Raw genomic sequence first — 23,581 nt, forward strand, 5'->3', positions numbered from 1 at the left:
TAATACAGTGTCGTCCCATTGTTGAGATTAAGCAACAATGCAGAAGGAAGGTCTAAGTTTTTCAACTCTCTCACATCAAATACACATTTGGGTTAAAAAAATATGTATGAAGAATGTTCTTGTGGCAATGAGATTCTCACTCGCTTCAGAGAAATCAAGGAAATTACTTTCACAAACTTGGAAAAGATCCTTCTCATTGGCTAGAGCTGTAGCCCAAAATGTGGGAAGACACTGAACACCCACCAATTATTTATAAAATCTGAATATCCTGACTTTCACTTCAGTTGAGGTCCTAGGGTAGCTTACAATTACATTTAAAACACATATATAATCAAAATCACAACTAAAAAAAACTAAAAACAGCAACAGACTAAAATTTCAACTAAAAGCAATTAAAGCCATTTGCCTGGCATTGGAAAATATATATATATATATTAAGAGAACAGCAAGGAGACCACTTGAGAGTTCCACAAACAGAGGGCAACAGCTGGAAAGGTTATTTTCCTAGTGAACATCTGCCTCACTTTAGAAGGCAGGAGCGTCAAGGGAAGGGCCTCAGAACATTATCTTAGCACACAGGCAGGTTATTGAGAAAGTAAAATAATTATTTGCAAGAGGTACAAAAAAAAACAACCAAATCCATTTTTAACATACAAGGACCCCATTGGCTCAAGCTCCATTATCTCACACGCATTAGCATCAAGCCACTTCACAACAAATATGTATGTTGTTACTGCCTAGGACCATGCCACTTCTATCAGAAGACCCCTGACCCTGGGTCACTGAGAAGGTAGTTGGTGAAGGGGCTCCCCCACGAGAGTGCAACAGCTATTCAAGTTTTTTTTTCCTTCTATTTTCTTCCTAATGAGTCTTATCTTTAGATTATAACCCTTGTGCCCATTTCTAATTTTTTGTACAATGAGTAGCATATTTAGAGGCTTCAATTCTGTTTCCCTTAAAGGAATTATTTTGCAAGCAGGAATGTAACGAGGTGAATTTACAACCTCTTAAATAAATCTTCTTGGCAGATTAAAATTGACACCAAATTAGTTGTGTATTAAGAAATAATCTTCTCTCTCAAATGTCTAAGCTCCAAAAATTAAAGTACTTGTGAAAGAGAGAAATTTGGCAGACCACACACAGCTATTCATTTTTAATCATTTAAATGTAAGCAGAATTTCTGCATTCTTCCTACAACTTTCAAGAATAAAACTCATTTTTACAATACTGTTGAGTCTTTCTTTCAGATGGGGCTGAACCAGTGGCAAATGTCCAATTGCCTGGGTAAGTTGATTTTTGACACAAATATCTAGGAATCTGAAATATTTCCCTAGACTTTTTCTATGTTTGTTATTTACCTTTACATTTTTATGTTCCTGCATTGTCTCAGTTACACAGACAAACTGAAATTTTGGTAAGAGCCTTTAGCCTTTCCTGAGCACAATGTCATTAAAAGTTCAACATTTATTTCTAAACAGAAAAATAATAATAATAATTTAAAAAATCACAACAAATGTTTTTTAAAGGTACTGTTTTTCTACAGTTTAATGCTGAATGCACCCATGAGCAGACAAATGAACACGGATGCAAGTCCTTAATCTTCCCATCACCTCAAAATTGATATATCTGAAATGGTGAATCCTGCATTCTTAAAAGATAACTAAAAATGTAATTTAAACTCGGCTGTTTCATTATTCTGTGGTTAGTCTTTCGGTTGTACCTGCCCATTGGACTTGTATGATAGACTTTAAAAAGAAATTGGTCTATACATACACATATATAACTTGAAAGCGATCCAGATCTCCAGCCATCTATTCATCGTCTGAAAAGCAAACAATTTATTTATGCATTGCATGTATATGCAATAATCAGGAGTCTTTCCCTGCCCCAGGAGGGGATGCTAGGGATTGAACCTGAGACCTTCTGCTCTAACCCCTGAGCTACGTCCTTCTCCACAAACTATACCAGGCTGCAAACTGTGCAACCCATTACAAAATGAGCTGCGGTTATAAGAATGCTCAGAAACAGACAATGCAAAGTTGTTGTTTTTCCCAAAGTCACTCTCTGGGGGTGTGGGGGAGCTGTAAAAATCTCATTATGGTTATACTGTTACAGACAGGCCACAATGCTTTCACACTGACTGCATTCAAGGTTGATGAATGACATCAGTCATAATAAGGAGTAGATTATCAGAGGGTAGAATAAGCCTCCCCCCACAAGGGCATAAATTGACACAAGGAGACATGAGCTTCCTTCTCAAGCCTCTACACAAAACAGAAAGGAATTATTATCTCAACTGGGCTTGCCTGCTCCCACTCATCATAAACCTGGCAGCTTTCTAATATCTTTTGAGAGAGTGTTCTGGGGCATTTATTACAACATTTATACCTTGCCTTTCCACTCTTGACTCTTTAAACATTTTAATGTTTAAATTAATTAAAAGCGTAAAAAGTATAAAAGGTAAAGGTACCCCTGCCCGTACGGGCCAGTCTTGACAGACTCTGGGGTTGTGCGCCCATCTCACTTAAGAGGCCAGGGGCCAGCGCTGTCCGGAGACACTTCCGGGTCACGTGGCCAGCGTGACATCGCTGCTCTGGCCAGAGCCAGAGCCAGAGCCAGAGCCAGAGCCAGAGCCGCACACGGAAACGCCGTTTACCTTCCCGCTGGTAAGCAGTCCCTATTTATCTACTTGCACCCGGAGGTGCTTTCGAACTGCTAGGTTGGCAGGCGCTGGGACCGAGCAGCGGGAGCGCACCCTGCCGCAGGGATTCGAACCGCCGACCTTTCGATCGGCAAGTCCTAGGCGCTGAGGCTTTAACCCACAGCGCCACCTGCGTCCCCTGTAAAAAGTATATCATCACAGAAAATGAAAGCAAAACAGAATACATGCACACAGATAGATGCACTGCAATCCTAACCCCATTTACTTGGAAGTAAGCCTCACTGAATTCAAGAAGACTGCTAAGTTGACATAGTTAGAAGTGTGCTGTAAACACCAACATGCGTTCATATACAAAAACCATCTTAACTTGGCACTGGAAACTATAATGCACCAGTAAAACTATGAGGCACAGGGTGCCCTCATTGGGCAGGGAATCTCATAATCTGGGCAATCTCTCCTTTTCCCATCAGCTGTGCCTCAGCTGGTGGCAGGACACAAAGCAGGCCCAGCTGAGCACATGGGACATGTAGGATAATGTCTATCTGCTAAATGAGCAACGATAACACAGATATATGGGCTGCAATGCGGAAAAGCCTATACCGTAACAAATCTGTAACACATCACCACAAAACTTTTGATTGTCTTCACCCTAAGGTGCTGTAAGTGTTCTCCTTAAAATTGCAAAGTGTGAACTGGGACGACAACTGCTCATCTTATTTCCCCCCCCCCCATTCAATATTTACTTAATTATATGCTTTTTTGAGAAGCTTGAAGCCTGCCAACAGGCCGGTTTTCTTTTCAAAACAAAAAACCCACCATTAATAGACTTGGCTTCATGCCTGGGACAAAGCTGAGCTCCGTGGGTCAACTGATGTTTGTCTTTCTTACACTTGGAAAGATACAAACCATTTGGGCTAGTGGAAACTTGCTGCAACAAAACTTTGAAAATCCTTGCTCATAGCTGAGGTACAGCCTTATTCTGATTTGAAGATGGAGGCACGCTTTAACTCTTGCAACCCCCAAAGCTTTGCTTTTACAGTAAGAAATGCATGGTGGTGATTTGTTCTGTCAGAAGCACCCGTCTTCCAGAATAATATGACGAAACTCCCAAGGGCCCACAAGAGCTTGCTTTGAGGCTAAAATGTCACTCAGGGTTCCTTGGAAGAACAGCAAGACACAAGTGTAATTAAACACAAGATGCTGCCTTATAGGGAGTTAGAGCCTTGGTCTATCCAGCTCAGTATTGTCTCAGTTTCAGGCAGGGAATATCTCTGAGCCCTACCTACAGGTGTTCAGAATTGAATCTGGGGCCTTCTGAAATTGAAGAGATCTTCTGGCACTGAGCGATGGCCCTTTCCCTGATACTTTGGATTGAGCATCTAGAAAAAGTAGGTAAAGGCCACATATCCAACAGTCCTCTGGTCTCTCCTAGAACAATATTTTCTCCTTTGGGCACAGGAAAACAATAAGGAACAGGGCAGAGCAAGTCTCATAGGCCCTAAGGGAGCCTTCATCAACCAGGTGCCTTGCAGATGTGTTGGGCTACATCTGTCCCACCCAGCACATCCTGAGGGCAGAGGATGCTCAAATAGTTAGCTGTTGTTAGTTTACACTTGTCTAGGACTAACAGAGCAATCCTAACCATGTCACTTTAAGTTCCTTTTTTAAAAAAGCAACTGACTAATGAAATTAACAACACTGCTACTCATAAGTAAGTTATATTGAATTGAATGGAGCTTACACCCAGGTAAGCAGGGTTAGGACAGCTACCTAAACCAGTTTAAATTTCAAGTGCAGTGTAAATGGGTCACAGCTGATGAGTGGGGAGGGGGAGTTGAAAGGGGGTAAGCTGGGAAATTTTGCCTTAAATTTGATGTAAGAGATGGATGGCCGAATTCCTCCTGCACCCCAAACTCCCTCCACACAAGAGGAACTAATAAAGGAGGAGTTTATACTACAAAAACGAGACAAAACAACAGCTGGTGTTCCTTGCAACCTACTTCTCTTTAAAAACGGAGAAGGTGCGGAGACGAGATTTCAAAATAAAGTTTTGGTTGCTTTTAGGACCAGGCTCTTCATATAATAGCACAAGCTACACATTTGGCGAGGAAGGAAGCACCAGGTACATGAGAAAGGAGAGGGATTTCAAGGCAGGACCCAGCCAGTTTGGAGAGCTGGAGGGAAGAAATGTGGAAAGAGTATCGACAAAAGGTCATCCCACAGAGAAAAGCGGGCGGGGAAAACCTCTTAGAAGCACAATCTCCCTGGCTGGTGAGGAAACTCTGATTTTTAAAAGACCAACGGCAAAAAAGCTGGTCTCAAGGAGGAGCAGCCACGCCAAGAAAGATTCGTACAGAAGTTGAAACGCAGATATAAAAAATTGGGTGGTTCATCCTTGCCGTCGCCCCTCCGCAAAATGTAAACACACGCGATGCATGCTTCAGTTGAGATTCCTGCATCGCAGGGGGCTGGACTAGACGACCCTCGGGGTCCCCTTCCAATTCTATGGTTCTGGGAGACAATCTGCCGCCCAAGTTGCAGAGCCAGGATCAACTCCCCTCACAAAACTCCCTGGCTTCCCTTGTCCCAGAAGATAATTTGAGGGGCGGGTGGGGGGGGCTCCACAGAAGCCCGAGTCAACCTAAAGAGCAAAGGTGGGGCGGTGGGCGTCTCAGCGGTACCCACCTCTCTCCTCCGGCCGCTTCTCTCCCTTCTACCACCCGCGCCGCGCCCGCAGCATCTCCCCTGCAGAAAACGACCTTCCGCCGCTCGCGGCCCCTTTGTGTCCCCTCGGCCAATGCCAGCGTGCTCTGCTTCCCTTTCTCCCGAGGCTGCCGCCGATGCTCCTCCCTTGAGGACGTCCACGCTGAAGCCAGCAGCCTCCGGCTGGCAGGCGGTTTTTCCCTTGCAGCCTCCCCAGCCCGCTCCGCCCACCCCGGATTCCTTTCGGGAGCAGACGCGGCGCGCACCGGCTCTCCTGCGCGCCCCTCTTCACGGGCAGGGGACCGACCTCTCGGCGAGGGCTGCGCCTCTAGGGGACGAGCGGAGCGCACCGCTCTCGCCCTCTTCTCCTCCTGCTGCTGCCGGGCTCGCTTCCAGCGTGTCTTCATGGGCTTTCCGGCCTCCTCTGCTGGCTTGGAGGAGCCGGCAGGTGCCCTGGCTGCAGGGCTGTGGAAGCCAAGCAGAGAACAGGGGAAGCGGCTCCGGTGGACGCCATCGCCGGCCACCAAGTGCCGGAGCGAACTTGGGCATTATGGCGCCCCCAACAAGGGCAAAATTTGGCGCCCCACCAGATATTTATTATCATTTTCACAATAATTCATTTGGGTACAGCTTAGGGCCCCACTCTCTTGCGGGCCCCCAAAAAATTGAAAGGGGAAAAAGACACCTGGATTTACATTTCCAAAATATAAGATAAAAAACAAATAAAATAAAACCTACATACAGCAACAGTGTTTTGTGTTGTGTAGGCTCCTATTTGTTATGTGCAAATGGCTTTTGATACCTATTAGGTCCATAAATTACCATATAGCATATATTCAACACAAAAAACCAACAATTTGTTGTTGGCAAAGGACAGCTGGACATATAAAGGGCCCCATTACCTTCAGTAGCTTAGGTTGGGTAGGCAAATTAAGGCCCGGGGCCCGGATCCGGCCCAATCACCTTCTAAATCCGGCCCACGGACGGTCCGGGAATCAGCGTGTTTTTCTACATGAGTAGAATGTGTGCTTTTATTTAAAATGCATCTCTGGGTTATTTGTGGGGCATAGGAATTTGTTCATTAATTTTTTTCAAAATATAGTCCACAAGGTCTGAGGGACAGTGGTCTGGCCCCCTGCTGAAAAAGTTTGCTGACCCCTGGCTTAGGGCCTCATCAAACCTAAATCCGGCTCTGGTACAGTTGCTTTTCTTACGGATCTACTCAGTAGGTATGGCCATAAATATAGGCAGTGATTTCACCCCAAAAGAGAATGATTAGGGGTACTCTCATTTTCCTACTCATATTGAAATACTGCCCCTCAATGAAGCCAAACTTAGATTCACAAAACATTTAAGGATATGCGTATCCCCAGAAAAAAAAGGCACTGAATATAGGTATTGTTATTTTGAACCCCCTCGGCTTGGTGCCCTGTGCGGGGGAACAACCTGCCCTGCTCTAAATCCGATGCTGGCTGGTGTAATTGACTTTCTGAGCTGCAGCAAATGCTAAGCATTTTTGCTAAGCAGCAAGACTTTTGAAGTTCAGTAGGACTTAACTTGTCTATGCACACCTTATGTAGATGGCATGCACTCTGGCTTCCATCACATAGTGTCCCATTGCGCCAGAAGCGGTTTTGTCATGCTGGCCACATGACCCGGAAAACTGTCTGTGGACAAACGCCATCTCCCTCGGCCTGAAGCGAGATGAGCGCCGCAACCCCATAGTTGTCTTTGACTGGACTTAACCATTCAGGGGTCCTTTACCATTACCTTTACGTGCTGTATATACAGAGTCTTAGCTAGGTGATCTTGTGCCCCTGGCAGAACCTTCCAGATTGTGCCCCCCCTAACCACAGACAAATTAGCTCTTCTTTCCACCTCTCCTCCAACCCCCCCCACCTCCACCCATTCAATTCACCCTCTACTTAAAACCATTTCTTATGAGGCAATAATCAATATTTATATTTATGGATGTATTTTTAAGTCGATTTTGTGGGGGTCCCCCTAATGGGGGCCCACCTAACCACCCCCTAGCTACAGCCCTGTGTATATACAGTATCCAGCCGTATTCTCACCATACATTCAAAGCACTATGATACCACTTTAAACAGCCATGGCTTCCCCCAAGGAATTCTGGGAGTCGGAGTTTGTTAAGGGTGTGGAGAGTTAGCAAGCCTGCCATATTCCCCTCCCAGAGCTGCAATTCTCTGAGTTCTCTGTGAAGAGGGATTGATCGATAAACTGCTCTGAGAATTGTCAGTCTTTGAGGACAATAGGGGGTCTCCTAACAACTCTCAGCAGCCTGAACAAACTACAAGTTCCAGTTACAGATAGGTAGCCGTGTTGGTCTGCCATAGTCAAAAAAAAATAAAAAAAAATTTCCTTCCAGTAGCACCTTAAAGACCAACTAAGTTAGTTCTTGGTATGAGCTTTCGTGTGCATGCACACTTCTTCAGATCTGAAGAAGAATATCTGAAGTATCTGAAGAAGTGTGCATGCACACGAAAGCTCATACCAAGAACTAACTTAGTTGGTCTTTAAGGTGCTACTGGAAGGAAAAAAATTTTTTATTTTGTTTAAACTACAAGTTCTCTGTGGGGAAAGCCATGACTGCTTAAAAGTGGTATTGCAGTACTTTAAATGTGTGAATGTGATCTCAGAGTAGAGTTGTTGAAATTTGGGGCCATTAATTTCATTTGGTCTAGAATCCGCATCCTTCAAACCAATGTCAAGCTTCTCCCTAACTTCTTTCATCTAAATGGTTAAGAAGTGCTTCCTTCGTTCCGCATGATAAAGGCTGAATCACTGCTATCTGTCCCCATCTCCCCCGCTCCCCATTTCTGAGAGTCACAAATATAGCATGACCAAGTATGACTAATGTGTCTAACAGAAAACAGACTCAGATGCAATGTTTTTTTAAAAAATAAAAATATTTGGCTGAGGGCAGATGAAGGTTGGTGGGGCATTTGCCCTAATGGACTGGCCTCTGCCAAGTTTCTTTTTTTTATAATAATTTTTTATTGATTTTCCAACACAAATTATAAACAAAACAACACACACAGAAAAACATACAAAAACATATAAACATGTATAATTTCAAACCCTCTTTTTCATTAACCTTGCTTCCCGGACTTCCCCTTACCTCCCCTTTTCTGCATCCTGTTTAAAACTTTTTTTCCAACAACTCCTCAGGTCAATCAAATAATAACATTTTCTTATTTTAATTTCATTCTCATACTTAATCGGTTACAGCTGTAATTCTATAATTTCCTTTCCCTTGACATTTTAGCCCTCATTAATTTTGCAGCAGTTCTTAAGATATACTTTAAATTTCCTCCAATCTTCTTCCACCGTCTCTTTTTCTTGGTCACGGATTCTGCCAGTCATCTCCGCCAGTCCCATATAGTCAAACACCTTCGCTTGCCATTCTTCCAGCGTGGGTAGTTCTTGTGTCTTCCAATACTTTGCTAAGAGAATCCTTGCTGCTGTAGTAGCGTACATAAAAAACGTTCTATCCTTCCTTGACACCAATTGGCCGACCATGCCCAGGAGAAATGCCTCTGGTTTCTTATGAAAAGTACATTTAAGTACCTTCTTAATTTCATTATAAATCATTTCCCAGAAGGCCTTAATCCTCGGGCAAGTCCACCAAAGGTGGTAGAAGGTACCTTCAGTCGTATTACATTTCCAGCATTTGTTGTTGGGCAAATGATAAATTTTTGCAAGCTTGACCGGGGTCATGTACCACCTGTAAATCATTTTCATAATATTTTCTCTTAAGGCATTACATGCCGTGAATTTTATACCGGTGGTCCATAACTGTTCCCAGTCAGCAAACATAATGTCATAACCAAAGTCTTGTGCCCACTTAATCATAGCTGATTTAACTGTCAGGCCTCTGCCAAATTTCAAAGGGTATGCAAAACCAACCAGATACTTTTCCCCCTGCGGTTATTATGTGCAGAAAACTCATTTACAGCATAGCAATGTTTTTCCTGCAAACATCCCTTTACTAACTGGCACAATTTTTAATGTAAACGTGAGTGTTCTGCTCACATAGCTGTGTTTTTGCATTATTTTATCTGAAGAACAGAAAGCTATCCAACTGAAACACTTGGGACCTCCACTGGTATGCAGTGAGCTAACAGTTACACAGAGCGTGAAAAGTAAATGGATGGGTTTATGCAAACACTGCACCAAAGATATATCACAACGGGCCAGCCAGCCAGTTGAGAAATTGACACAGTTGAGAAAATCCAGAATTCTTGAGATTAAAGTGTCTGTCAAGAGGCTGCTTGGTTACACAATGGACATAATAAATGTTGTTGGAGTATGTTTTGTAAACCTGGAAACATTGCAGCAGTAAGCACTTTATAGCCTCTATTTGCTCTTGGGTACCCAAGAATCCATTGGAAAAGTAGTTCTTATGTGTTTCCCGAACAACTGGCATTGCTTCTCAGCCAATTGACTAATATCAAGTGTCAGTATCTATTATTATCAGTGCAATATCTGGTATGTCTGCTACTTGTGGAGTGTTCGTATTAAATCTATTTTTGGAACTGGGAGATAGAATAGGAACTTGTTCCATTCGCTCCCTGCATCAGCTGGGTATTGCAGTATTCCAGGAATAGTGCACCACAATATTTCTGGTTCAAAATTAGACAAAACTAGTTATGCAGGAAAAGAGACGGCATTGGGAGCAGACCATCAGGCACCCGAGGAAACTTTATTCTGCTTGCCTGGCAAGCAGGAATGGCAGTAGGGATGAAGAACTTAGGATTCAGCTGCCACTTTGGGGGCTTCTGGTGCCCGAGGCAGCTGCTTCAGTTCACCTAATGGTTGAGTCACTCACAGCAGCCTGGCCACACACATAAGCTCAGACATTTGCTGGTCTTCTACTGCTGTGCACACTCCAAGTCCATGGTCACCCATAGGAGATGCATCAAGCAACCTGGGTGCCTGTTCAAGACAACAGTGCCTAATCTGCTCGGGAGGTATACAGGTCTCTGTGGTGCAGTTGACCCACTCAGCCACAAATCCCTGGTGAATCCTAGACCTCCACTGCAGGAAGAAACTGTCTAATGGTAAGAGCTGTTTAACTGTGGAACAGACTGCCTCAAGAGTTCATGGGCTCACCTTCACTGGAGGTATTTAAGCAGAGAATGGATACCCATTTGTCAGGGATGCTGTAGTTGTAAGATTCCTGCATTTGCCGTGCTCTCTAGTGTCAGAAAGCCGCCCCTGATCTCACATTTGAGACATTGCAGCTGAAACGATAAACTGTAAATTATCAATTTATTATATATTTAACGAAACGAACAAGTACTGTTCTCTTGGCTTTAAAACCAGTTAAAGGTATAATATGTACCCAGCCTTACTGCACAAAGCACATTCACCCACATCCACACCCACACACCCAAGAATCCTGAGAATTGTAGCTTGTGGTGAGTAGACTACATTAACTAGGATTCTTTTCAGGGGTACATGTGGGGTTTAAATGTATGTTGTGAATGCAGATGTTTTCAGTGAAGTGGGTGGCAGGTTTATAAAATAAGCTTTGGGCAACTTTGTCAAACCCTTCAATCTGCACTGCTTTCCCATTTAAAACTCCTGCCTCAAACATGGCAAATAGACATATGCCTGACATTCCTCACCCCCAGCCTGCACAAAACAAAAGAGGAAACTTTTGTATTTTAAAAATACTTAAAACGACAACATTTTGTTTCACTGTTAATTTTGATGCTGCATTACATATGTACCTTTATTACATTTTTTATTTTAACTTGTAATGTTGTATGTGATGTTTTAAGCCATGTGGTAAACCATTTAACGGTTCCACCCCAGAAATGTAAAGCAGAACACAAAAATGTGAAAGACATGCATTTAGAAACAATTTAAAGAAAATGAAACTGGGTTCAGTCTAAAACACTTAAAACACACATAATTAAACCTACGCTAAAATCTACAATGAGCTTCCTTCTTGATTTCTATGGAGCTTTCTCCTTGGGTCCCCAGATGTTGTTGGACTACAACTCCCATCATCCCTAGCTAGCAGGACCAGCGGTCAGGGATGCCGGAGCTGTAGTCCAACAACGGTCAGTAGGTGGGACAGCTCAGTCTGTAAAACACGAGCCTCTTAATCTCTGAAACCTACATTGGGCAAAAAAAAAATCCTGAAACTCAGAGGTCGAAAATAAACAAATATAAAAAAACAAATAAACAAAAATAAATAAATCCTGAATCTTTCAGAGCTGGACGATGAACCTCATGGTCCCTTCCAACTCTACAATTCTAACATCTAGGGGCCCAAGGTTAAGAAAGGCTGTTTCACTCTAAGAAATATCCCTGGCACCTCTAAGTTCCTATCTCTATGGGAGTGACGCAACGCCGCCCGGGCGCAGGATTTTGAACGAGCATCGAGCGTGCTTACGTCCATTTGAGCGCGTCGGGAACGGGGCGACTGGGGCGCATGCGCAAATCCCCGGCGGTCTCGCGCGGGGTGCGTGTCGCGTTAAGGCCTTCGCTCCTCCGGCGCGTCGTGCGGGCATCTCCTCGGTCGAGGCCGGTTCGGTCGAAGGAGGTCTCCTGTGGCGGCGTCGAAAGGGCTAGAAGAAGAAGCCGCGAGCGGGATGTCGGGGCCTACGGGAGGTTCGGCGGGCTCGGCCCGAAAGCGGCTGCTGAAGGAGGAGGACATGACCAAAGTGGAGTTCGAGACCAGCGAGGAGGTGGACGTCACCCCCACCTTCGACACCATGGGCCTCCGCGAGGACCTCCTGCGCGGCATCTACGCCTACGGTGCGCGCGCGGAGCCGGCGGGGGGGGGGCTGGCCGCGCGGCCCTCACCGCGGAAGTAGGGCGGGAGGGAGGGAGGGAGGGAAGCGAAGCAGCTCCCCGCCCCCCCCCCCGGGACGGTTTCGGCCGTTATTCTTACTTGCGTTCGGTGCTTTTTATGTATCCTCCTCTGCCCAGGTAGGCGCCGGTGTGAGATTTAAATAACGGCGTTAAGATTCGAAAACAATTCAAAGGAACGCTATATAAGATTTATTATTTTTTAATAATAATAATAATTTATCATTTATACCACGCCCATCTAGCCACTCTGGGCGGCTCCCAATCGAATGTTAAAAACACTACAGCGTTAAATATTAAAAACTTCCCTAAACAGGGCTGCCTTCAGATGTCTTTTAAAGATAGGATAGCTGCTTATTTCCTTCATATCTGAAGGGAGGGCGTTCCACAAGGCGGGCGCCACTACCGAGAAGGCCCTCTGTCTGGTTCCCTGTAACTTCACTTCTCGCAGCGAGGGAACCGCCAGAAGGCCCTCGGCGCTGGATCTCAGTGTCCGGGCTGAACGATGGGGGTGGAGATGCTCCTTCAGGTATACAGGACCGAGGCCGTTTAAATGTAGTCCCATTGTAATTCGTCCCCACATGTGTTTTCATTGGGTTATTTGTTTTACTTCCATGAAATTTATACGCAGCTTGATTGTAAAAACAAAGTGAATTCCTCGAAGCAGTGAAGTCTCCTGCTTAATATCAATTGGCAGGGAGTTCCAAGGTGTAAAGCGCCGCCACACTAAATGATCAAGTTCATACAAATGCGGAATGGGTATTATGCTGCACCTATAGCAGTGCCTACATACACTTTTAGTATGTATTGTATTGCTACTGCATTCCAAAACATCAGCTACATCAGTTTTAACGGGCGCGCTGGTTTTTGTGTGTTTTGGGGGGGAGGGCCTCTCCTTTGTGTTGGTGTATCAAAGTCTACAAGACACAATACAAAAGGGAAAGGGGAAGCGGATTGTGATGAGAATTGCTGTTGGAAAGTGTGCTCAAGATAGGATTTGTTCTGAAATAAATCTGACTTCAATCATATAAAGCAGTGGTGCTATTGGACTTGAGCTCTGATCTGCCCCAACTACAACAGGGTGATGGGACATCTAGTCTAAGAACACCTGGAAAGTACCATGTTAACTACCCTAGATTTGAAGTTTCTTCCTCTTTTCTCCCATAAATGCAAAAGGTTGTATCAGTTTTAAACCATACTCAAGAGTAAACCAGTTGAAATCAGAGGACTTAACTTAGTCATTATTTAAGTCTGCTGACTTCAGTGGGTGTACTCTGAATATGATAGTTTGATACAACCCTTTGTTATTTACGGAGACATCAAACCAAACTTCCCCTTCTTGGTCATTTGTAGCTGCCTCCCTCATTGAATTTTTACTTTGTGAATTTAGAGATGTGCGAAGTTTGCACATTGTCGTTGACCACTTTCATTCCCAAATAATAAATGTTGGCACATGGCTGTCACTTTTTCCTTCCTCTCCCCAGTCTCCTCCCTAGCTCCTATTACTCTTTAAAATTGAGTGCCAACAGCTATAGATTTCAGTACTTTGGTTTCTAAATGTTGGTTTTATTACAGTATTGCTCTGGCCAATGTAAATCTAAATTTTACAAATGAATTTTGTAGGTTTTGAGAAGCCTTCAGCTATCCAGCAGAGAGCTATCAAACAGATCATTAAAGGAAGAGATGTGATTGCACAGTAAGTGAAATTGCGCACACACACACACACACACACACAGGACTTTGGGATATTGTTAGACTAAATGAACTAAATAGTTAATTGAATAAAAAGAGTTGGAAGGGTCTGCAAGGGTGATCTAGTCCAACCCCCCTGCAATGCAAGAATCGCAGTTAAAGCATCCATGACAGAAGGTAATTGGACCTCCGCTTAGAAACTTGCATTAAAAAAATAGGTTCCTATTTATTTATTTTAAAAGTAATAGCAGTCCAATTAAAACTCCCCACTCTAAAGGGGGTCAAGGTTTTCCTCACAGGATTGCAGTGTCAGGCCCCCAACAGCCCCCCCCCAACTCACCAGCTTCATTCTTTACTCAGCTCTTGCCATGTTCTTAGATTTTAAGGAATGATACTTTTGAATGCACAGGACTAGAGTAAGTTCAAGAGGGCAATTTATGGCATGTTTACTCAAAACTAAATCCCATTGGGTTCATTGGGACTTGCTCACTAGTAAGCATGTGTAGAACTGCTGTCTCCATGAACCATTTTGAAAGAGATGCCTTTACTTGGTGTCTTTTACTCTCTGACACAATCCCACACAGCTATAATTCTTACCTGTAGGTATAGTTTTTCATAGATTAAGGTTACCAGACATCCCCGTTTCCCGGGGACAGTCCCCGGATTTACAAATCAGTCCCCATACAAAATCCATTGACGTTGAAAAGTGTCCCTGGATTCATTGAAAAAAATCTGGTAATTTTATCATAGATGGCATTCATAGGTAGCTGTAGGTGACCTCCCACATTGATCTCATTGTGACCATATACCTATAACTGTGCAAAATTAGAATCTAGATGTTCAGGAGAATTCTCACTTATTTTGCATGTAAGTTCTAGTATTAGCTTTATCTATTGTAAACCACTTTTATCTTAGGTTAAATAAGCAGTAATGCAGATAATCCCAGTAGACAAAGTTTGTTCCATTTAGAATTGATTAGCACAGTACATATATTAGTCTTAAATTTTATTTGGAGGCTGGTCTCAGGTAGATTTACGTATCTGGTTTCATTAATGGATAATCTGTCAAAAATATTTTGATAGTACTCAACAAGGATAATATTGTATATGGTGATATTTATTGCTTATGTTTTCAGACACAGCTATTAAAAATACTATTCTTTCTAGATCACAGTCTGGAACAGGCAAAACAGCAACGTTTTCCATCTCCGTTCTACAGTGTCTGGACATCCAGGTACCTTTGGAACACAAATACTCGACACTTACTTTTGAAGATGCAAATAGTGTTCTGACTAGTTATAGTATATATTCTCATTGTCTTAACATTGACCAAGGACAACGTTCCAGATTAATTATATTTTTTGAACATGGGATTTCATCCCAAATACTCTATGCATGCTTTGTCTCATTAAGGGAGATCATAAGTTGATATGTGAACACTTCAAATTTCAAATAACATTTTAGAAGGAATGAAGGCTGCAACACTTAAACTGTTTCGTTTCAATCAGGTTCGTGAAACGCAAGCATTGATATTGGCACCTACCAGAGAATTGGCAGTACAGATTCAGAAGGTAAGCAAATCTCATACAATATTGTAACTTATGAAAATGGAATGCTGCAGCATTTTTAGGCACTGTGACAAGCTCTGTTCTCCTTCCACTACAAGCAGCTCAGTTATCTCAGGTGGGTGCAGCATTATATTGAAGCCTCAGTGCCCTGTGGATGCTTCTAGAGTGGCTGCAAATGTTTCTGTAACTGCCTAAACAGCATGGTGCTGCATACAAGCGCCCTTAGAGTTAACACTTAGCACAGTCACAGTGGTCTCTCCTGATTTAAATTCTGAAAGCCCATAATTTGCCTACAGTAGCATCTTGTAATTAGCAGCAAGTCTCAGGCGTGGTTTGAGACCACAGGATTGCAGCAACCTTCCAAATGCTAAGCACGTTTGAATTGGGTCAGTGCTTGGATGGAAGACTGCCAGGGAGCCCTTTGCGTGCCGCCTGGAGTTGTATGATAGAAGAAAAGTAGAACAGCAGGGTGATGTATATAGAATGCATTGCGCCATTTAGCACTTTTGAATCTATTGAACAGCTGTAGAAATGGCTGCAGCAACAAGACAAAAGAAGTCAAACACTCCTGACTTAGAAAATGAAATACAGTCATACCTCATGTTACGTTTGCGTCATGTTACATTTTTTTCAGGTTGCGACCCGGAAGTACCGGAAAGGGTTACTTCCGGGTTTTGCCGCATGCACAGATGTGCAAAATGACGTCATGCGCAGAAGCGGCGAATTGCAACCTGTACATGCGCAGGCGCACTGCTGCGGGTTGCGTTCCTTTCATGTTGCGAATGGGCCTCCGGAATGGATCCTGTTTGCAGCCAGAAGTACCACTGTAGTCTTTACATATAGGAGAATGCGCTTCTTCAGTCTCTGACACATGCATTCACAGGAGATGTCATGGCTCTTGCCAGGGTCCCTGGTTCAGTTACTGTTTGGGTTGTGTAGTACCCTTGAATATAAGCTGTTTGTGTGCTTGCTCCTGCAGGGGCTTCTTGCTCTTGGTGACTACATGAATGTCCAGTGTCATGCTTGTATTGGTGGGACCAATGTTGGTGAAGACATCAGGAAGCTGGATTACGGACAGCATGTTGTTGCTGGCACACCGGGGCGTGTATTTGGTGAGAAGATTAATTTTATTAAGGAAAACCAAAGAATTTGCCTTAATGTTTTGAGTAAATGCTTGTAAGCTTTATGCTCAAGATACTTTTCAGTCTTCAGTCTGTGCTCCAGGTGTGGAACTACAGCTGTGGTTCTCTTACCCCCATCGTCCTCATTCCTCCCTTATTCTGCACTTTGTCTTAGTTTTAAACAATCAATGAAAGCACCATATAAACAGAAATACAATGTGGGAACTACATGAAATTAGGTTGAGTAGTGCTGTGCTTTGTAACTTTTGTATAATCAGATTTTTGATTTTTGTGTACTTGGGAAGTATACCACTGCTGTCATAATTCCAATTGAGATCAGACTCCCTTTGCTCCTCTGAGCCATCAGTTTGCAGAATAAGAAGTGACTCAGCATCTCTGCTAGATCCCTGTTTCCTGATGCAAATCTGAAATCTTTCAGATATGATCCGTCGCAGAAGTCTAAGAACTCGTGCCATCAAAATGTTGGTTTTGGATGAAGCTGATGAGATGCTCAATAAAGGTAAATAATTATTTTACCCCCAATGTCCTAAACTTTTGTTGTGGATGCAAGTCATGGTTTTTTTCTATAAAAATCCAAAACAAGTTTGCCTAAAGTGTCGGAGAAATGTGTGTTTTTCTGTCATAAAAATACTTGGAAACTCCTTCCAAGTGGCATCAGGATGGTTACTGAGGGCTAACTTGCCAGAAATCATGTGCTATTTTTCATTGAGAAATCTGTAAGTGCTTTCTAGGGTCACTACCACATAATGATAAAAAATACCATTACAGTGGTACCTCTAGATACGCACGGGATCCGTTCCGGATCCCTGTTCACATGTAGAGGTAAACGTAACTAGCGATGGCACGTCTGCGCACTCATGCATCGCTTTTCGCCACTTCTGCGCATGCGTGTGACGTCATTTTGAGCATCTGGGCATGCGCAAGCGGCAAAACCCGGAAGTAACGTGCTTTGTTACTTCCGGGTTGCCGCAGAGCGCAACTCGAACACGCTTAACTCGAAGCGTCTTCAACCCGAGGTATGACTGTATACAGTGGTACCTCGGTTTAAGAACAGCCCTGTTTATGAACTATTCAGTATAAGAATTCCACAAAACCGGAAGTAGTGTTCCCGTTAGCGAATTTTACCTCGGTCTATGAACAGAAACAAAACAGTGGAAGGCACCAGTGGCGGGAGGACTCATTAGGGAAAGTGCGCCTTGGTTTAAGAACGGACTTCTGGAACGGATTAAGTTTGTAAACCGAGGTACCAATGTACTTGTTAATTATCGGCAAGGCACCAAATAATTATTTGGAGAGTAGGCAGGAAAAATCTGTGGCCAAGTGTCATCTGCAGCTGTAGCCCCCCCCCCCCCCCCGAAGCTTTATGCCATAATATTAAAACAAGTGTGAGTGCACCTTACCTTTTTAGATTGGAGGGGTAAAGTGATGAAAGGTGAGTTTGAGCTCCGTGTCGGGCAAAAGTTTTCTGCATCGCAGGGGGTTAGACTAGATGATCCTCGTGGTCTTTTTCCAACTCTTCAGTTCTACGATTGCCAGTGCTTCATTCGTTAACAGCTTGCAGAACTGCTAGCTTGTATTTTGTTTGATTGCAAGTCACTTTGGGTTGTCCCGGGCAATATAAAATGACTAAATGCTCCTGCCAACCTAGCAGTTCAAAAGCATGCCAGTGCAAGTAGATAAATAGGTACCGCTGTGGCAGGAAGATAAAACAGCATTTCCGTGCGCTCTGGCTTCTGTCACGGTGTTCCATTGTGCCAGAAACGGTTTAGTCATGCTGGCCACATGACCCACACGTCCTGTGGACAAATGCCGGCTCCCTCGGCCTGAAAGCAAGATGAGTGCTGCAACCCCATAGTCACCTTTGACTGGATTTAATCGTCCAGGGGTCCTTTACCTTTTTACCTTTACCTATGTCAAATAAACCTCACCAGTTCAGCAGACAGACAGCAATACTCCTACCCAAGCAGTTTCTGGGGTACTCTGGACTTAAGTTGCCTGGGGCTTTGTAAAGGAATAGAGAGACCTTAAGCCTTGTTTGGTAGTAAATGGGCAGCCAATCCATTCTGCACCAGCTGGAGCTTCCAGACCAAGCCCAATAGAGTGCATTGTAATCCAGCCTAGAGGTTACCAACACATGGACTATAGTGATCGGGCATGGAGGGGAAAAAAATGGAGTGGCTTTGGTTGTAATAAATGTTCACCAAGGTACAATAAGGTTCTCAAATGTACCCTCTCTTGTTTGGTTCATCTAGGTTTTAAAGAGCAAATTTATGATGTGTACAGATACCTTCCTCCAGCAACACAGGTGGTTCTGATCAGTGCCACCTTGCCACATGAGATATTGGAGATGACCAACAAATTCATGACTGACCCCATCCGCATTCTGGTCAAGCGGTGAGTGAGTGAGTTTACGAGTTTAGCTCATGTTGGTGCTTCCTCTTATATTAGTAGTTCTGAATCTGATGACAGTGACAGTGTTAAATATCTGAATGCATTTGATTGTTTCCTTCCTGATCCTTGTCCTGCTGTCTAAATTCTTCTGGAGGGTATGAAAACTGGGATTTTGGCCCCACTGGGTTTTCTTGAGGCAGATACAAAAGTATTTTGTAAACATTGTACTTAGCATTTGTATAGCACTTTGCCTGCGTATTCAAAAAACATACTGTAAATTGTTATTCCCGTATTACAAATGGGAAGGTGCAAGCAGAGGCTGAGAGGTTATTGACTATCCTAAGGCCACTTAATAGGTTTGTGGCTCAGGTGGGGACTTTCCAGCTCTTATCCACCACATTGTGTCACTTCTCTTTGCCTTGTTAATTGCAGAATCAACTACTGAGTTTTAAAATTGGACAGATTTGCACTATATTACCATCTGGCAATTTACCTACAGACATTCCTGTAGACTTGAATGGACAGTTCTAGAGAATAACACTGCAGTAATAGATGTTCAGTTTTATAAATGTAATGTCTTAACAATTTAAAGTCAATCAGCTCAAAATTTCTCCCCTCTCCTGCCTCTATCCAGTGATGAGTTGACGCTAGAAGGGATCAAACAGTTCTTTGTGGCGGTGGAGAGGGAAGAATGGAAGTTTGATACATTGTGTGACCTGTATGACACACTCACCATCACTCAGGCTGTCATCTTCTGTAACACCAAGAGAAAGGTACGTCAGCAACGAACAATGCCTGATTTAGTCAAGTAATGATTCATGTTGGCACTGACAGTTGGGCAAAACTAAAGCTAACTTTTTTGGGAGGATTACTCCTGCCAAATTTAAAAATTAACTGACTGCTCCCCGGCTCAGGTTGACTGGCTGACTGAGAAGATGAGAGAAGCAAACTTCACTGTTTCATCCATGCACGGTGACATGCCCCAGAAGGAAAGGGAGTCCATCATGAAAGAATTCAGATCTGGGGCAAGGTATGGCAGCAATTTTTGAATATAGCAGGGATGGGGGAACATTTTTGGAAGGAGAGCCACGTTATCCTACTGGAAAGGTTGTTAGGGTTTCTCTCCCCCCCCCCCCAACAGTGGGCAGAGCAGGACCCAGAATTATGCAGAATAAGATCCTGACCTATTTCTCATGGGAACAGAAGCATATATATATAATTATTAACTCCATTTATGTTTTACCTTTCCCCAGAGACTTTTACCAAGATTGTGTGTGTGTTTTAAGTTGGCCAGTACCCTTTGTCTGTCCTCGCTTTGCAAAAGGCAAAAAGAACAGGGTTATCCCAGCAGAAGAATGCAGATAGAATGAATGCACAGCTGAACAAGTCTTGTGAAGTAGCTACATAGAACTTTGAAATGAAATTTCATCCTGAAAATTGCATGCATGCCATTGTAAAATCGCGGACAACTCTTTGTATATTTGCAGAAAACACAAGTCTGTGAGACATTTTCCTTTCTACTTGGATCTTTTGCAGTAATTTTTGCAGACAAAGGAACAAGTGTAATTTATGAGGGTCTCTGCAATTCAGTAACTGCTTTTTTCTTTTTCTCTCTACAGCCGAGTTCTTATTTCTACAGATGTTTGGGCCAGAGGTTTGGATGTTCCTCAGGTGTCCCTGATTATTAACTATGACTTGCCAAACAACAGAGAATTGTATATACACAGGTAAGTGTGCACATATATTAAACTCTTATTTTGCAATGGGAAGCTTTGAAAAAGGTTTTGGGGGAGCAGCTTTCCCTCTCCAGCTGTCTAAAAACGGGGGAGCAAGTGAAAAGGGAGATACTTGGATGTTTTGGGGGGACACTTTTCAGAATATGGTGTTTAACAAAGAAAATGCTCCTGCTTTTTTTAAGTCCTTCACAAACTTATATTTAACATAAAAGATGTGTCTTTTAAAAAACTTGTAAGATTAATTGTTTTCTAGAATATATGGCACATGTCCATCATTAGTAGTTTTTTGGTTGGTTGAAGTTGTTTTTGGTTGCCCTGATCAAGATAAATGTAAACAAATGTAAAAAATAAACAGTCTAGGAAAATTCTGATTTGTGTGATTGCTTATTTAATTTCACTGATTCTGAGTCCCGCTCTTGCCCCACCAGGATTGGTAGATCAGGCCGCTACGGCCGGAAAGGTGTCGCCATCAACTTTGTAAAGAATGACGACATCCGTATTCTGCGAGACATTGAGCAGTACTATTCCACTCAGATTGATGAAATGCCTATGAATGGTGAGTATCTGATTCTTTGCCTAACCTGGTCCTACTCAGGCAGATAGCCATCATCTTCTTTGGATTGACTGGTTACATTGCTTGTATGAAATAAATTGCTATTCACTAATCAAACCGAAGCTTTGTGATTTCAAGATTGCTGAAGGGAAGGAAGATAGGCCTTCCATCACACGCAGCATGCCAGCTCAGTGATGAACAGGCTCCATAATTGTATTTCTGCTGTACAGTACAGACAGTTTAAATTGGACCTGCTGTCCCAGCTGGAATCCTGTTGATAGATGAGAGATGATGTTATGGAATGACGCACAAATATTAACGCTAAGCAAGCCTGTGCAAATAGCAAGGAAATAAAAACAGAACCCTGAGAGTTCAGATAAGCTGCTCTCTTAAACTTATCTCTATCCACATGCATTCCCTGTCAAAGTTAGTTGCATTTTCTTAGCCATATACTTCATAATGGAATATGTGGTGGATATTAGGAATCCAGGGCTCTGTGCTCCTCCGTATTGGACACTATCCACTGTGCTCAACTATCTCCCCAGCCTTCTGTGTATTGCAATCACGTCTCTCCAGCTGGTCCCTAAGCATAATTTCATCTCTTTGTTCATGCGCATAAAGCTGTAAGCCATGTCAAATGGATAAATGTTTGGCTTGACCCTCAAGTATTGTGATAAATACTGTTTGCGTTCAGCTCATTATCATGCCTTCAATATGTTATCTCTTTCTTTAATCTAGTTGCTGACCTTATTTGAAGGAACAGGATGGACTGAAGACTTTTAGCTGTGATTTGTTACAGCACCGGCTGCTGTTCACGGCTTCTTATCTTAAGACCATATTGTTGTAACTCTAAAATAATTCTATGTACATCTGATTCAATTAGGCCTGTACTTCTGAATATGGTTCTGAAAGATCAGAGTTGGTGAAAAGCATATTGGAAGCAGCTACAAGTTTGTGGTGGTATTTTTTTTAAAAAAACATTGTCATTGTGGGAATATCCTAAATGTAGAAAATTGTCTTTTTAATTTTCTTGATGGAAGCTGTAAAAGTAGCATCTCTGTAAATAAGGTGTTCATTGTCATCCTACCTGCTACTATCTTTTTTCTGATTAAAAACAATGAAGTTTTCATATAAAGTCCTTGTCAGCTGAATGGCAACTGGTGCTTTAGAACAAGTTGTTCTGGTGTCATGCCTCTCAAACAAGGTCAAATGATTTTTAATTAGCAAGTGAAGAGGTCAATTTAAATGAAGTGTCTGATGAGCTATTTTATATATTTTCTAATTAAAGGTGCAGTGCAAGTGAATGCACTGTAGACATTTTCATGCTTTTTTCACTGTTCTAAAATCTTATTTATGTATTTATAGCAGGGAAGTGGTAACTTACAATTTGTGTGTATTGCAAGTACTGATAAAAGATTTTACCACGCCATATTTTACGGCAGATGCAGATGCATGTTAAGATTCACTGCTTTGCTAGAGCAGTACAGATGACCATACAGTATTGCCACAGTTATGTACACTCCGAGTTACCTTAAAGTGACTGTAATGTATCAACTATGGTTAGGCAGCATTTGCATTTGGACTTTCATTCTGTAGTGCTTTTTAAATGGTTGAATGCTGTTTCTAGCCTTTAACAATGATGCTCAGGTTGGTCACTAATGTGGTCTTCATTTGAAGTGTGGACCACAATAATGGTTCAGCTCCTCTCCAAGGTGAATTAAATGAAAGTTAGCAGCCCTATCTCCCTCAGTGTTCCTGTACAGAACGCTTACTGTATTTAAACATTTGGGGGTTGAATCCAGTTGGACAGCTTTTGATCCAGCGCATACCTCTGCTGATAGCTGACTTTTGCTGATTCTTCCTCCCCATTGCAGTACCTCTTTAAAATCTGTTCGAGAGTTGGGGACACCTTGCAGAACTAGGTGGAAAGCAGTATGGGGCGGCTGAAGGCTGAGTTGTGAAAAATAGCCTCCTCCCCTCTTCTTCTTTAGTAGCAGCGCCTGTTGGGCGCTGTTGGCTCTTTGCCGTGTAATGAACTTTGACTGGCACTTAAGTTGCACAGAGAACTGAACACCATTTTGTAAAAGTTAGTCTCTTATGCTTACAAATAACCATTGCTGGCCAGCACATCAAGAGATGCTATATAGTTGATACAGTAAAGTTACATCAACATTTCTAAATAAAAATCATGAGTTTAATTTCATATATACACAATTGATTTTAATAATGTACCGGAAAATAAATTACAGGAAATAACTTTAAAATGCAACTGAGGACAAAGTTTCA

General features: G+C 42.8%; 2 protein-coding genes across 2 annotated transcripts in view; one reads left to right on the forward strand and one right to left on the reverse strand.

The window, feature by feature from the left end:
* The window catches only part of NINL (ninein like), a 47,288-nt gene extending 41,700 nt beyond the window's left edge, over positions 1-5,588 (reverse strand). The window contains exon 1 of the mRNA XM_079968499.1: positions 5,348-5,588. The gene's annotated coding sequence lies outside the window, so the exon portion shown is untranslated. The remainder of the gene's footprint in view (positions 1-5,347) is intronic.
* Positions 5,589-11,836: 6,248 nt separating this feature from the next.
* EIF4A3 (eukaryotic translation initiation factor 4A3) lies at positions 11,837-22,430 on the forward strand. Its single transcript, XM_079968897.1, has 12 exons — positions 11,837-12,160; positions 13,838-13,910; positions 15,073-15,139; positions 15,414-15,476; positions 16,453-16,585; positions 17,034-17,114; positions 18,868-19,009; positions 19,641-19,779; positions 19,921-20,036; positions 20,626-20,733; positions 21,171-21,298; positions 22,034-22,430. The coding sequence occupies exons 1-12, from the start codon at positions 11,995-11,997 to the stop codon at positions 22,048-22,050; spliced, it is 1,233 nt and encodes a 410-aa protein (XP_079825023.1). The 5' UTR covers positions 11,837-11,994; the 3' UTR covers positions 22,051-22,430.
* The last annotated feature ends 1,151 nt before the right edge of the window (positions 22,431-23,581 follow it).

Source organism: Podarcis cretensis (assembly GCF_951804945.1).
Source record: "Podarcis cretensis genome assembly, chromosome: 3".
Taxonomy (NCBI): domain Eukaryota; kingdom Metazoa; phylum Chordata; class Lepidosauria; order Squamata; family Lacertidae; genus Podarcis; species Podarcis cretensis.